We start from the raw sequence: 14416 nt of genomic DNA, 5'->3' as shown, positions 1-14416 counted from the left end.
AGATAGATGGATAGATAGATTGTATAGATAGATAGAAATCTATCTATACAGAGAATGTTTTAGAGTGTAACTGTATTTTTTTGTAACTGTAACTGTAATCTTCTGGCAGCAATTCTCCCGAGTCTCTTCTTCTCCTCAAACTGAAACAATGTTTGAGGAGAAGAAAAGAGGCAGGAGATTTACTGCCAAAAAAGTCAAAATAAAACAAATGTGGTCGCTGTGATAGGTTTTTTACAGCGACCACATGTTCAGGGACCATCAGATTGGTCCCTGATACTCTGCCCAGTGCCCAGAGCTGTTGGTAACAGCGTGGGCACAGGGCTGTGTGCACGCGATCGCGTGCACACTGTTTTCTATGCAGAAATGCATTTGATCGCTGTGATTGGTTGTCACAGCGATCACATGTTCAGGGGCCAAAAGATTGACCCCTGACATTCTGCCCAGTGCCCATGGCTGTTAGCAACAGCCAGGGCACAGAGCTGTGTGCATGCGATCGCGCGTGCACAGTCTCTGAAGTGCCGCCGTAAATAGTCTATACGGCGGACTTCAGAGACCCTGACCACTGGCCGTATAAATACGGCCAGCGGTCAGGAACCTGTTAAAGAGGCTCTGTCACCAGATTTTGCAACCCCTATCTCCTATTACAGCAGATCGGCGCTGCAATGTAGATAAGAGTAACGTTTTGTTTTTTAAAAACAAGCATTTTTGGCCAAGCTATGACCATTTTTATATTTATGCAAATGAGGCTTTCTAAAGTACAACTGGGCGTGTTTAACATTAAAGTACAACTGGGCGTGTATTATGTGCGTACATCTGGGCGTTTTTACTTGTTTTACTAGCTGGGCGTTGTGAATAGAAGTGTATGATGCTGACGAATCGGCATCATCCTCTTCTCTTCACAATGCCCAGCTTCTGGCAGTGCAGACACACAGCGTGTTCTCGAGAGATCACGCTGTGACGTCACTCACTTCCTGCCCCAGGTCCTGCATCGTGTCGGACACATCGGCACCAGAGGCTACAGTTGATTCTGCAGCTGCATCAGCGTTTGCAGGTAAGTAGCTACATCGACTTACCTGCAAACGCCGATGCTGCTGCAGAATCAACTGAAGCCTCTGGTGCCGATGTGTCCTCGCTCGTCCGACACGATGCAGGACCTGGGGCAGGAAGTGAGTGACGTCACAGCGTGATCTCTCGAGAACACGCTGTGTGTCTGTGCACTGCCAGAAGCTGGGCGTTGTGAAGAGAAGTGGATGATGCCGATTCGTCAGCATCATACACTCCCATTCACAACGCCCAGCTAGTAAAAGAAGTAAAAACGCCCAGATGTACACACACAATACACACCCAGTTGTACTTTAACTTTAAACACGCCCAGTTGTACTTTAGAAAGCCTCATTTACATAAATATAAAAATGCTCATAACTTGGCCAAAAATGCTAGTTTAAAAAAAAACAAAACGTTACTCTTATCTACATTGCAGCGCCGATCTGCTGTAATAGGAGATAGGGGTTGCAAAATCTGGTGACAGAGCCTCTTTAAGCTAAAGAAAAGGGTTAAAAAAACACAAACATAGCACATAGTGCTAGAGAAAAATGAGAAAAAGCAAGCGATCAGTTCTGCTGACCTGGTTTCGTTGTCCTGCGAGCACAATGTCCAAGAGTGCTTCTTTATATGTAAGCAATGAGGCTGCAGCCTGGGCTCCAATCTGGGCAACTTGAGTTCAGAGATATCAGTATAATTGGTAGAGAGATAACAGGTTCCGAGATGTCCCTTGACGCTGCCGGATGTTTGGTTTGTTTGTGATCCCTGAGATGGCAGAGAACTGCAGTCAGCTTCGGGCTGGCTAAATTGGGGTCAATCATTTTTAATCTCAGATATATCGTTAGGTGGATCCCAATTGACTTTAAACTAATATCCATGACAAATTCTTGTCCCAACAGCATATTTCATGTGAACAATATAGTAGAAAGGTTTTATTTGCCCTATCTAAATGTATAAAAGTGGATACATGGCTTCATTCTTTATGAATTGCCCATCAATTCTTATAGTAACATTTAATGATAATCCAATTGACAGGATTAAACAATATTTTCTTTAGAAATACTTGAAGTCCCGTTGGTATCATACATTTTCCCTGCTTCTCTTCCATTTTTCACCTCCTCTGATAAGAAGTTATGTCAGGCAGTGACGGCTGCTGATGCAGTGAAATGTTCTTCCCTGGACTCTTTCCATTGCAGTTGTATTTTATTTAAGGATTTGAAAATATGCCCATGATGATTATTTTTGTTTTTAAGCTTAATAGTGCTAATTTTTTGAAGCATGGAAATTCATTCACAAGAAAAGCTGCCGGTTCTAATTTTTAATTTATGCTCGGAGAACATGGGGGAATCACCCAGTACAATGATCAGAACCCTCTGCTGGTTCAATAGAAGAAAGTACAGAATTGAGGGCTATGGGACAGAGTGCAGTGCTTCTGAGTGTAGGAGAACATCATAGCAGGTAGTACATGAACCCTCTGAAGCACATAATTAGAGATACAGTTTTCGGAGGGGAAACAAAATACTGGAACAATACATATAATATAGGTAATATTGTGGTCAGAAATACTGACATTACTCCAGAACACACACATGACCGCTTATTCTTGAATTCACCTGGACTGATAGGTATTTATTAAAAGGGTATTCTTCTAAAGACAACCCCTTTCTATATATTTTTTTGTGGTAGTGGTACACAAGTTTAGTCGCCTAACACATTTTTCACACAATCATGGAGGTGCAGAGCTGCATTGAGTAACATGTGTGAGAGAAAAAAATTGAAGAGATCTGGAAACATGCATGTTGTTACATCTTGAAGACCAAGTTTGGCCACCACTGTCCTAGGGCTTGTGAAGTTTAGAGGTTCCTTGTTGCTAGAACCAAGGTCCACATCCAGTATATTCCTCGTCTCTGGAGGATAACTGTTGTTACTGATTAGCACCATGTTGGATGTAACTCTATTATAAAATATTTACCCTTGTCAGATGATGTCAGGGGCCTCATCAACAGGAACCCAGACTGTCTTCCGTGACAGTGAAACCTCTCCAAAAGACCACCTCTTTGAAAAGATCAATATTGATGAAATTAGATTGTGCAAGATTTTCTATTCCCTTACCTCCTATGTATATAGGTCATCTTCTTTTAGAGGACCACACCTCTAGAATACCTGCAATTCATTTCCCATGTTATTTTTTCTTTATATAAAATCTTTTGGATCTCAGTATTCTCCCTCTGTAACCCTGATTAGAATGTCCAATAAAACCAAGTCGGATTTACATGACAATATAAAACTTTTTTTTATGGCTGACTATATTAACAGCTTTGGATATATAGGATTTAGGATATTGAGCATGAATCCTTTTATCTTTCCTTCTCTAGTAATTTAATCTATCAATTGTTCAAAGGATCAAGGTTTTTTTTTTAAAAGGCAATGTATTGTAGATAAGGATATAGTTGCTTTATGTCTCTATGGAAACCTGCCCATCCAGATCAGTGTGACAAACTTGTCGAATTTCGATTTAGAATTTATTGTTTACTGAAATCACATGGCCGTGGCAAGAAAAGGCAAGTGCTCCGTTTATTACAAAATTGATTTTGTTAAGATGATGTGTGTATTAAGTTTAGGAGCTGTACAGCAATTTCCATTTAGCTCAATTATGTGCTGATAAGAGAGAAAGGGAGGAGATTAACACAACAAATTGTATTAGCAAAATCAAATTCCGCCAACCAATGCTGCTGAAGACACAATCTTCCGAGACATGGCAAATTATTTGTTCTCAGTTGTATTATTAAAGCACAGTAGCTGCAATGTCAATGCAATCCCACCTGTAGTAGAAAATCTTCTAGTACTTAGATAAACTTCCTTTATATACATTATAGTTTGTGTCATTTATTTAGGCTATTTGAACAATTTTTTTATTATTCATTTAATATTATTATTATTTATTATATTTGTATTATTATTATTATTATTATTATTAGTTATTATATTTGTATTATTATTATTATTATTATTATTATGATTGCTGTTTTTATTATTATTATTATTATTATTATTATTATCATCATCATCATAATTATTCTTGTTATATTAGAGCTTCGGCTGTGTGATTTCCTTCTACAATGTGAAGCCCCTGGCACAGATTCCCGTGTATGTGTGAACAGCCTATTGATTACTGTTGCTTTCTTTTCGCCTTCTGCGTTTACTTTCTATTCTGCAATAACATTGCAGTATTTTCAATACATGTGGGAATACAATACATGCTTTGCATTGTGCTGTAGTTTAACCTCTGTGTAAGCGGCTCTAATATCAAGCCATAATGCAGACAATTCTTTAGGATCTACTGATCTCTAGTGGCCAATATAATAAAACATTGCGTTTCAGATGGTGTCTCACAAGAAATATCAGTAAATTCATATATACAGATATAGTGGAGCTGTACCTTTTCCTGTAAAGCTGGTAATAGGCTGCTGGATTTTTCTGCCTAATCCTAAAATTAGGCTGTAGGGTATAAACCGAGTGGTTCCGGCGAGTAGGTGTGCTCACGTATTCTTTAGAGATTTTTAGAAGGAAGAATTTCTGACCAATTAAGTAAAGGGAAAGATTGGACTCCTACTGCGCAGAGTTGTCACCATCGCAGCGGGGCTCTGAGAATGGTCAGATATGTCACCAAAAGGAAGGCAATGATGAGGAAGAGTAAAGCTGCCAACATACATCAGGGTATATTTGGAATATTGTGGATGATGAGAAATAAAGGGTTATATTGATAAGAAGATTGTATGCCTTTTTGTGCGAAATATAAGCATACAATTAATCTTGATTTTCTCTACTTTGTCCATATTATAGTATTTTCTCCGTGCTTTAAGTTACTGATATGGTTTCTATCCATAGTGATTTGTTGGTGAAGTCTATGTAACTGTTTGTCATGTGTCTCTGATACATTTTCCCATCTTACGTTCCAAATCCGTTCTGTTATTGTTGTGTTATTGACAAATTAATAGTAATTACAAGAAAGCATAATGATGTTTAATAATGTGAATCTGTACTTATTCTGGATCTATAAATCAAGATATCATAGGAGGTTGCTTACAGAGTCAATGTCTTCATGTAATTGTCAATGAGACAGCTCTACTTTGGGTTATGGGATCTGCGAGATATTGTATGAAAATCCATACATGGTAACTATGTCTTCCCTACTTGAGTCCTCTCCAACACCGAAATGGCTCATGTTTCAGTGTGAGATTTTATGCAATGTTACATACTTTTGTGGAAAAAAAGACAATAGTATAGAAGGTATGATACATTTATTGGCTAACCTTACAAGTTCTATATGCAGCTTTCAGAGCACACAGGCTCCTTCTTCAGGCAAGTTTACAGATGAATGACTTAGAAAAGAGCACAACATTTAAGAGGTTACACAAAGACAATTTATACATGTGGTGATACATTATTAAGATAAGCCGGGGCCAAAAAACTGAGGTTATAGGGGTGATGACTTAGGAGATAAGTGATCTGGAGTCAGTCTGATGGGGGATGTAACGTGTGTCCATGTAAGGGCTCATAAATCCTGGTGTTAGATTGAGGCCTTGTGTCAATGACTGGAATGTTATCATCAGCTTGAATTCCCAGTTTTTTTCTTGCTCTATCATTATTAAAATGACCCTTCAGTACTAGGACCTTTAAATCTTCCAAATTGTGATCAAGTCCAGAGAAGTGTTTTCCCACGGGTGTATCCACCCCCTGTTTTATTGTATGTCTGTGAAGATTCATCCTGGATTGTCATTTTTGTATGGTTTCTCCAATGTAGATTCCTTTACTGATGCATCTTGTACACAGGATCATGTACACTACATTGGAGGATGTACAGGAGAAAGTGCCAGTGATTTTATAGTCCTGCTGCGTGTTTGGTGTCTGGATGGTGTTTGATGATAAGATGTTGGTACAGGTCTTGCATTTTCTACTGTTGCAGAGAAAAGTGCCAGTCTCTGATGGTGATGAGAGGGACTTCTGACCACGAGATTCCTTAGGTTTGGTAACCTGATGAGTTGTAGGGCTGGCTCTGTCGCTAGATTGTTTTTTTGAAGAAAGTGTTGGCATGCGGCTATGCCATCCTCATGGGGGATGTTAGAATACAGAGACTTCACATTCATAGTTGCCAATATTGTTCCCTCTGGTAGTGGACCTAGGGCTGAGAGTTTGCAGAGGACATTTGTGGTGTCCTGGACATAACTAGGTGTGCACCTCACCAAGGGTTTTTCCACCCAGCCAGAAATATTCTCAGATAAAGTCCCAACACCTGAAATGATTTGGTCTCCCTGGATTGCTTTCTTTATGTATTTTAGGTAACATGTAGAATGTACCCATTGTGCGATTGTCCGGTATAAGGTCTCTTAGGCTGGGTTCACACGACCTATTTTTAGACGTAAACGAGGCGTTTTATGCCTCGTTTTACGTCTGAAAATAGGGCTACAATACGTCGGCAAACATCTGCCCATTCATTTGAATGGGTTTGCCGACGTACTGTGCAGACGACCTGTCATTTACGCGTCGTCGTTTGACAGCTGTCAAATGACGACGCGTAAAAATACAGCCTCGTCAAAAGAAGTGCAGGACACTTCTTTCAGACGTAATTTGAGCTGTTCTTCATTGAACTCAATGAAGCACAGCTCAAAATTGCGAGGAGGAGCATTTATGTCTGAAACGAGGCAGCTGTTTTCTCCTGTCAGCATAATATGTCAGCGTCATATGTCAGCGTAATACACTTCTATTCACAACGCACAGCTGGTAAAACAAGTAAACACGCCCAGATATTACAAACACAATACACACACAGTTGGAAATAAGAGAAAACACACTCCCAGTTGTCCATTAGAAAGGCTCGTTTGCATAAATATAAAATTGCTCATAACTTGGCCAAAAATGATCGTTTAAAAAAAAAACCCCGTTTCTGTTATCTACGTTGCAGCGCCGATCACATGGAATAGGAGATAGAGATTTGATGATCTGGTGACAGAGCCTCTTTAAGCATGGTGTAGTATAGTGTGAGATTTTGATATACAACTCTTTTCCAGACCCTGACTAATACTTTAGTTTAAAGAGGCTCTGTCACCACATTATAAGTGGCCTTTCTTAATGAACAACTGGGCCTGTTTTACTTTTTGGCCAAGTGGCTGTTGTACAGAGGAGTGTATGACGCTGACCAATCAGCGTCATACACTTCTCCCCACTCATTTACACAGCACATAGCGATATAGCTATATCGCTATGTGCAGCCACATAAACACACTATAACGTTACTGCAGTGTCCTGACAATGAATATACATTACCTCCAGCCGGGACGTGATGTGTATTCAGAATCCTGACACTTCTGTAGCGTCTCTGTGAGGTTTACAACAAGGCAAGCATAATCTCGCAAGATTACGCTTGCCTTGCTGTAAATATCACACAGACGCTACAGAAGTGGTCAGGATTCTGAATACGCATCACGTCCTGGCTGGAGGTAATGTATATTCATTATCAGGACACTGCAGTAATGTTAGTGTTTGTGTATGTGGCTGCAAATAGCGATATAGCTATATCGCTATGTGCTGTGTAAATTAATGGGGAGAAGTGAATGACACTGATTGGTCACTGATTGGTCAGCGTCATACACTCCTCTGTACAACGCCCACTTGGCCAAAAAGTAAAACAGACCCAGTTGGTCATTAAGAAACTCATTAGCAGAAAGCTAATATAGGTCGTAACTCCGTCAAAAATGATCGTTTTTCTAAATAAAAAAACACTGCTATAATTTACATTACAGCGCCGATCACATTATGTAGAAGATAGGGTCGTTATTTTAGTAGATTATGTTCCAGTGTGTTCTGTTTAAAACACGTGAGTGTCTAATAATCAGATTTTTTTTTTATAAATATTCATTTATATCCCTGCTTTCAACTTTTTTTTTTTTAAATGTCCATGTCGAGGAGCTAATGCCAGAACCACTGCACACAATACATTTTTAGTCTTCAGCTTTGCCATTCATTATTTGGACATACCTATCCGGTTATGGATTGATAGCGGAAATGTTCAGCGGAGGCAAGTCCCCCTAGGAAAAAAAGAGAAGGTTTCTTGGGAAGAACAGCTCTCTAATACGTCAGCTAATGGAGCATGTGACCATTTGTTTCATGCATCATCCAAAAGGATAACCCTCCTTATGACTCTGTATGAAATAAACAGCATACATGGGTACATTAATGGCCTCATAAACTTCTATAGGTGGCTTAATATGGCTCTATGCAACACGGAGGTTGTACTGAGCTGCAGCACCGTCATGTGCATGAACCCTAACAGAATCAGCTACTACATAAAGAGATGATGGGACTCAGGAAATGACTGTATATAACCTACTGTATTCGGTTTTCAGAAATGTAATAGAGGGAATTTCGAATTGTATCTTCAATTCCTGTAATCTGCTGTCGCTGAACGGCGGCTCTAGGACATCACCACATCAGCGCATAGTTTTTAAAATACTTTGGTTGCTTGTTTGCAATTTTTTTTCTGTTCTTCATTTCATTGTATTTTGTATCAGTGATTTATTTTTATACTCATTCACAAAGAAAGATACATTAAGAAAGTGGGTGAATACAAGACTGCGAGTGGCTTGATAAACATTCTTTATTTACTGCAGTTCATGATGAAATTTAGCGCAACATCAAGTGAAGAATATGGTCATATTATTTGCTGAGGAGATATTAACACTTTCTTCTTTTTCTTTTTTTCTATTACAGTAATTCTTGTTCTAATAATAGTGTTATTTACATTGAATGTAATCCCAGAGGTAGGTTTCACTTACTTACATGTCTACAGTACCCATATATGTATATTTGGTTTGGTGTACAAGGGGTTATACATTCTCAAATTATGTTTTTTTGTTAGGATTGGAACAGGGGAATGGTTCAGGTCCAGCAAATAAAAAGTTCTACTATAACTAATAATCAGAATTCCCTTAAAGGCTATATCCACCATTGCAACCAATATTATTATTAATATTATTATTAATATTATTATTATTATTATTATTATTATTATTATTATTATTATTATTATTATTATTATTCCAGTGCATCTAAAATGAGAAGAGAAGCAACTTTGCAAATCATCCTAATAAAAAATGTGTATTTTTTTTTTGTCTACAGCTCCTATATAGGCTATATATTTTCATGGTTACAGCCAACAAAAAAACCCTGTGTGGTCTGATCTTGCCGATATATTTCCTTCCATCGTTTCCCCTATTATTACTAACATACATTCGGAAGGTTAGCAAGAAGTAAGCGACAGATGGATCACAGTAGGACTGCAGGATTAGAAAACAAAGGGTTTGTTTGTTGTCTGTTACCATGGAAACAAGTCTGCACAGTAGCTGTAGACACCAAACGGTAGGGAAATGTGATTTTTTTTTTTTTTTTTAGATGTCTGAAGTAATAAAAATTTTTTTTTTAAAAAGTGCGCATAGACAATTGTGTATATATATTTATTTATTTTTTAATGGTTGGCAGTCCTATTTCTTAAACCTATGCCACTGCATCCATATATCAGATACCCAGCTGTCAGAGACTGATGGCCACCCAGAAGAGCAGACAGAGCAATTTTCATAACTTCTCGCTCTCATTTTACATACAGAATGATTAATGTGCGCTGTGTGTAGAAGGCCTGGTTCCCGCATATAGTAAACACTGTGGCATTTCCACAATGGAATTCTGTGCGGAAATTCCGCAGCATTTACTGTAGTTGCAAAGTGGATGAGATTTAGAAAATCTCATGCCCTCGCTGCGGAAAAAAACGCAGCATAAACGTTAATAAATTTACCTGCGGTGCGGAATTTAAATCCGCAGCATGTCAATTTATGCTGCATTTTTTTTTGCTTTTCTGCTGCGGGTTTTACCCATCGAATTCAATGGGGATGCAAAACTCTCAACAGAAAGCCATGTGTTGCGACTTTTGGGGCAGAAATGCAGCGATTCCGCTGCAAAAATCGCAACTCAAGAAAAAAATAAATTATACTTACCTAGAACTCTCTCCTTCTTTCTGCAGTCCAGCCTCCTGGGATCACGTTGCATCCCATGTGACTGCAGCAGCGTCACATGGCCTGCAATGTCATTGTAGGAGGCTGGACTACACGCAGAGAGAGAGGATAAGTATGAATGTTTTTTTTTTCTCCCCAACGCTGCTTTCCGCTTCAGAAATTCTGTTTGAAAAACTGCACTGTGTGGTTTTTTGGGATGGAAGGGGCTGCGGGTTCCATGTTGGATATGCTGCACAATTCTTACGCAGAGTATCCGACCCGTGGGAACCCGGCTAAATAGAGGCAGCTGCTGTTGCCCCAGGGGTCATGTGACTAATCATGTGATTTCCGGAACACTGGTAGAATGAAGAGGTTGCTAGATCTAACTAAAGAAACCAAAGTGATCCTGCCTGTTTACGCTAGAGTACCCAATACCAACTATAGTCAAATCTTAATGACAAAAATTGTCACAAATTCTAAAATATAACCTTTAACACCATAATTAATCAAATCTAATACACCACATAGACAAATCCAGCTCCCTCATGGTGAGTGTGTGTATCAAAGTTTTCTAAGCAGTGCATCTCTGTACATATTCTACTTTCCAAAGTAATGAATACATGAAGAAACTGAGCGTTCTTACCGACTCCGCTGTTCAGTGTCTCAGTGTCAATTGTCACTATAAGGGTCTGATTTTCCATGTACTTTGGGCTGCTGTGGAAATCATAGTTATGTGGGAAAATTAAATTGTAAAAATAGAAAACTAAAGTCTCAATGGTCATTTCTTAACTCCGTCCCACCACCGCCAATCATCGCTGTAGCGCTAGCCCCGACCCCTCTACCTATATCGAACATGTAAAAATTAACAGTAGATGATGGCATACATACGTAGTAAGTCTATTTTAGAGTTTCCCTATATAACTACTACAGATGATCTGGAATTTTCTTTACTGAAAAAACATGACTAAAAAAAGTCACTTATAAAGTGTAAGTGAAGGAAGATTAGTAATGCTAAAAAGGCAAAAATTGATAAAAAGAAAGCTAAATGAATTGGTCATAAAATAATGTACAGTCAAAAATAAAATGGCAAAAATTTGTCTTGTCCTGAAAGCCTGAATATTCCTGACCTGAACTGATTATTCTAAGATGTTAAAATGTATTTTCTGGCTTATTCCATAATATATCTTTATCAGGGTCAGTTTTTTTTTATTTTCAGGCAACCTTAAGCCACCACAAGAGAAATGTATGGAGGTTTATCTAAACTAGTTCAAGGAAAAAGTGGAGTACTTGCCCATAGACATCAATCAGGTTTCTTCATTTACTTTGTAAAGAGCTCCTGAGACATGAGAGCTGCAATCTGTTTGGTATCTGCTCCACTTTCCACTTGCCCTTGTTTTGATGAATCCCAAATGATGCAAAGATAAAAGTAAAAGTGCCTCTGGAAGTACCAAAAAGTCTCTACGGGAGGAATGTTCCGGAGGGGGAATTTATTTATATAATCCAACTATTATTTTCTCATGTGTAGCTGGACACTAATATTTGAGCTAATTTACCCTCAGAATGTGGAAAAAGGCTTGTGAACAGTTCCAAAATAGTTGGCGGAACCAATGCTGCAGTAGGGTCTTGGCCTTGGATCGTGTCTCTTTACTTTAATGGAAGACAAGTATGTGGAGCGACATTGGTCAGCAACGAGTGGCTGGTGTCCGCGGCTCATTGTGTGTACGGGTAGGTTACAGTGTTCTGTTGTTTTGTCATATGTACAGTATTCATGTGATATGTCTGACACATAGTTGCAGATTCAAGACAAAAGTGAATGTTCACCTTTTACTACAATGTTGTTTTTAGGTCCAAAATTCTGTGCAGATTTATTTCTTAATATATCTTTATTGTGGTCTGAATCACATTTTTCTGATACAAAGCTCCAAATCCCCTGCATAAACATAGTTAAATAATACAATTCTAGTTGTTTGCAGCAACCCCTAGGGGGAGCTTAGCAATTTACTGCATACTGTTATACGTTAAAATCAATAATAAAACGAAACTTATACCTACCTTGTGCCCTGATCCCAAGTTGACTACCTCGTGGATTCTCTGCCACTTCTATTGCACCTCCATGTGAGCTACGTAACATAACAACTATAGTCATCATACACAGTGATGACATTATGGACATCACAAAACAAAAGCCGATGGTTGTCAGCATGCCATTCATTTTCTTTTATTAGTTACTGCTATTGTCCTTTACACCAGGAGCAAGTGACTTTTTGGCTTCAACTGAAGCCTTTTTTAAGCAGTGAAACATATTATCCATATATACCCAAAATGAACAATTACATCGTGATGTCAATAAATTAGCGTGATAAACAGCTCACAGCGAAACGGGGACGCTGGGAGAACAAATCACAAATATGGCTGCCGTGGTGTATATCTCCATGTACTATGCACCGTGGTGTAAATCGCCATGTGCTCTCTGGCGTTATACAGGACCTACTGTGCATGTCATAGACAGAAATGTATGTGAAGCCTCTGACGTTAATCACAAATGCTGCTTTACCTGGTTCGTCCACCCTTACTTACTATTGGCTGCGGAGTCTGCAATTGGCTAGCTGAGATACCACAAATGGCTCCGTACTTACATTAAACTGGAAATCCTTTAGGCCTCATGCACACGGCAGAGTCATATTATGGGATTATTCTCCCCTAGAAGCAATGCTTATAGGGGAGAATATCTCTGTAATACAGCATCTGATGGAACATTACGTTGGAAACCTCTATATACCTCTGTTTGAAATTAGGGCCTGCAAAGGTATATTAGGGTTGCATAGGGGTGTATGGCTGTTGTGTTACATCCCTGTACAACCCAGAGTTTCTATAAAGCGATAATACGAAAATGTGCATAAACCCTTAAAAGGACCTGTCAGCCCTTCTCACATGTCTGTTTTAGTACGAACTTGTACAGTATTCCCCATGAAATAAAAATCAAGAGCATCTTTACCTGCATTGTGCACGTCCTCTCTTATTCCTCCTGGAAATGTATGAATACATTGACAACTTGGTATTACCATTTCCCTTTGTCAATGAGGTGTGTCCCTTCCCACTCTGAGACTGTCCAATCTGTGCTAACATTGTCAGGCTGTGCAGGGACACACACTATAGAAAGAGGAAAGGTCTCACCTAGTTGTCAATTTATTCATACATTTCCAGCAGGAATAAGAGAGGAAATGCACAAAGCAGGTAAAGATGGAAGGGCACAATGCAGAGCTCCAAAAAAAAGATTCTCCAGAATTTTTATTTCATGAGGAATACAAATATTTACTAAAAATGTCAGGAGAGCTGATAGATCCTCTTTAAAGGGGTTCTCTGCTTTACACAATCCCTACTTGTCAGAATGGTCCCTTGACAATAATCTGATCACAGTCTTTCCTTGCTGGGGCCCCCAGCGATCCGCGGCAATCTGTAAGGAAACCTGGCAATAAGTGTCCAATTTCCCTACAGCACCACCAGAGGAGAAATTAAGCATTACACAGTGCCCGTTCATATCAATGGGCTGTCTGTGTAATGCAGGACATGACAGGTCCTCCAGAGAGAGAGACGCTTATTATGACCTTTCTCCACTCTGGCCAAGAGATGAGGATCCTGAACAGAGGACCCCCGCCCCCTAATAACTCAGATATCCCTTATAGAGTATATGAAAAATATTTTCTGATACTAGACAACCCCTTTAAGAACAAAAACATATGCAAAAATAACTCCAACTAAGATCAAGAAAATGATCTTAGTCTTGCAATCATGACTGATTAACATGCTTCTGTAGAAATTAATAAAAAATAGAAATTTATAAACTTTTTTTTATGACCGTAAACTTTCTTCTAATATAAATGGCTTATTTAGAAACCAGAATACTCCATTAAATTTTCAGCCCATTTGACAGCCGCTCTGTATTCACTTATCCAGTATGGGAAATTCAATATTCAAACAGCTGCTATTGGACCAATCCTAGCTCAGGTCATTTATATTCATGTGTTTGGTTAACATATAATACCGAATACCGATTTGCAGGAAATGTGTGGTTAGTAGATAAAGCCTTTAGTGATATGCAAATGATTCCCCATTTGGTTCCCAAGCAGATATCAGCTGCAATGTTTACTGCACTTGGTCTTTCCTCATGCAGAAATGAGGTGCCAAGAACCAATATTTCAAACCAATTGTTTCTCAGATGGAACATACTAATTATTTGCGTCATGGGGCTGATGACTAATTGGCTGGAGATTTTTAACTTAGCTGTTTAAAGAATCATAATAATTAAGTTAATAGCCCCTTCATAATTGTATTGT

General features: G+C 38.8%; 1 protein-coding gene across 1 annotated transcript in view; it reads left to right on the top strand.

Annotated features, from left to right (window-relative positions):
- The window catches only part of TMPRSS15 (transmembrane serine protease 15), a 259431-nt gene that overhangs the window by 226945 nt on the left and 18070 nt on the right, over nucleotides 1-14416 (top strand). Inside the window, exons 21-22 of the mRNA XM_075851216.1 lie at nucleotides 8809-8858; nucleotides 11642-11807. Coding sequence (XP_075707331.1) covers nucleotides 8809-8858; nucleotides 11642-11807 — 216 coding nt within the window. The remainder of the gene's footprint in view (nucleotides 1-8808; nucleotides 8859-11641; nucleotides 11808-14416) is intronic.

The sequence above is a fragment of the Rhinoderma darwinii genome, chromosome 2 (genome assembly GCF_050947455.1).
Source record: "Rhinoderma darwinii isolate aRhiDar2 chromosome 2, aRhiDar2.hap1, whole genome shotgun sequence".
Classification (NCBI taxonomy): Eukaryota; Metazoa; Chordata; class Amphibia; order Anura; family Rhinodermatidae; genus Rhinoderma; species Rhinoderma darwinii.
This window is presented reverse-complemented; position numbering and strand designations above follow the sequence as displayed.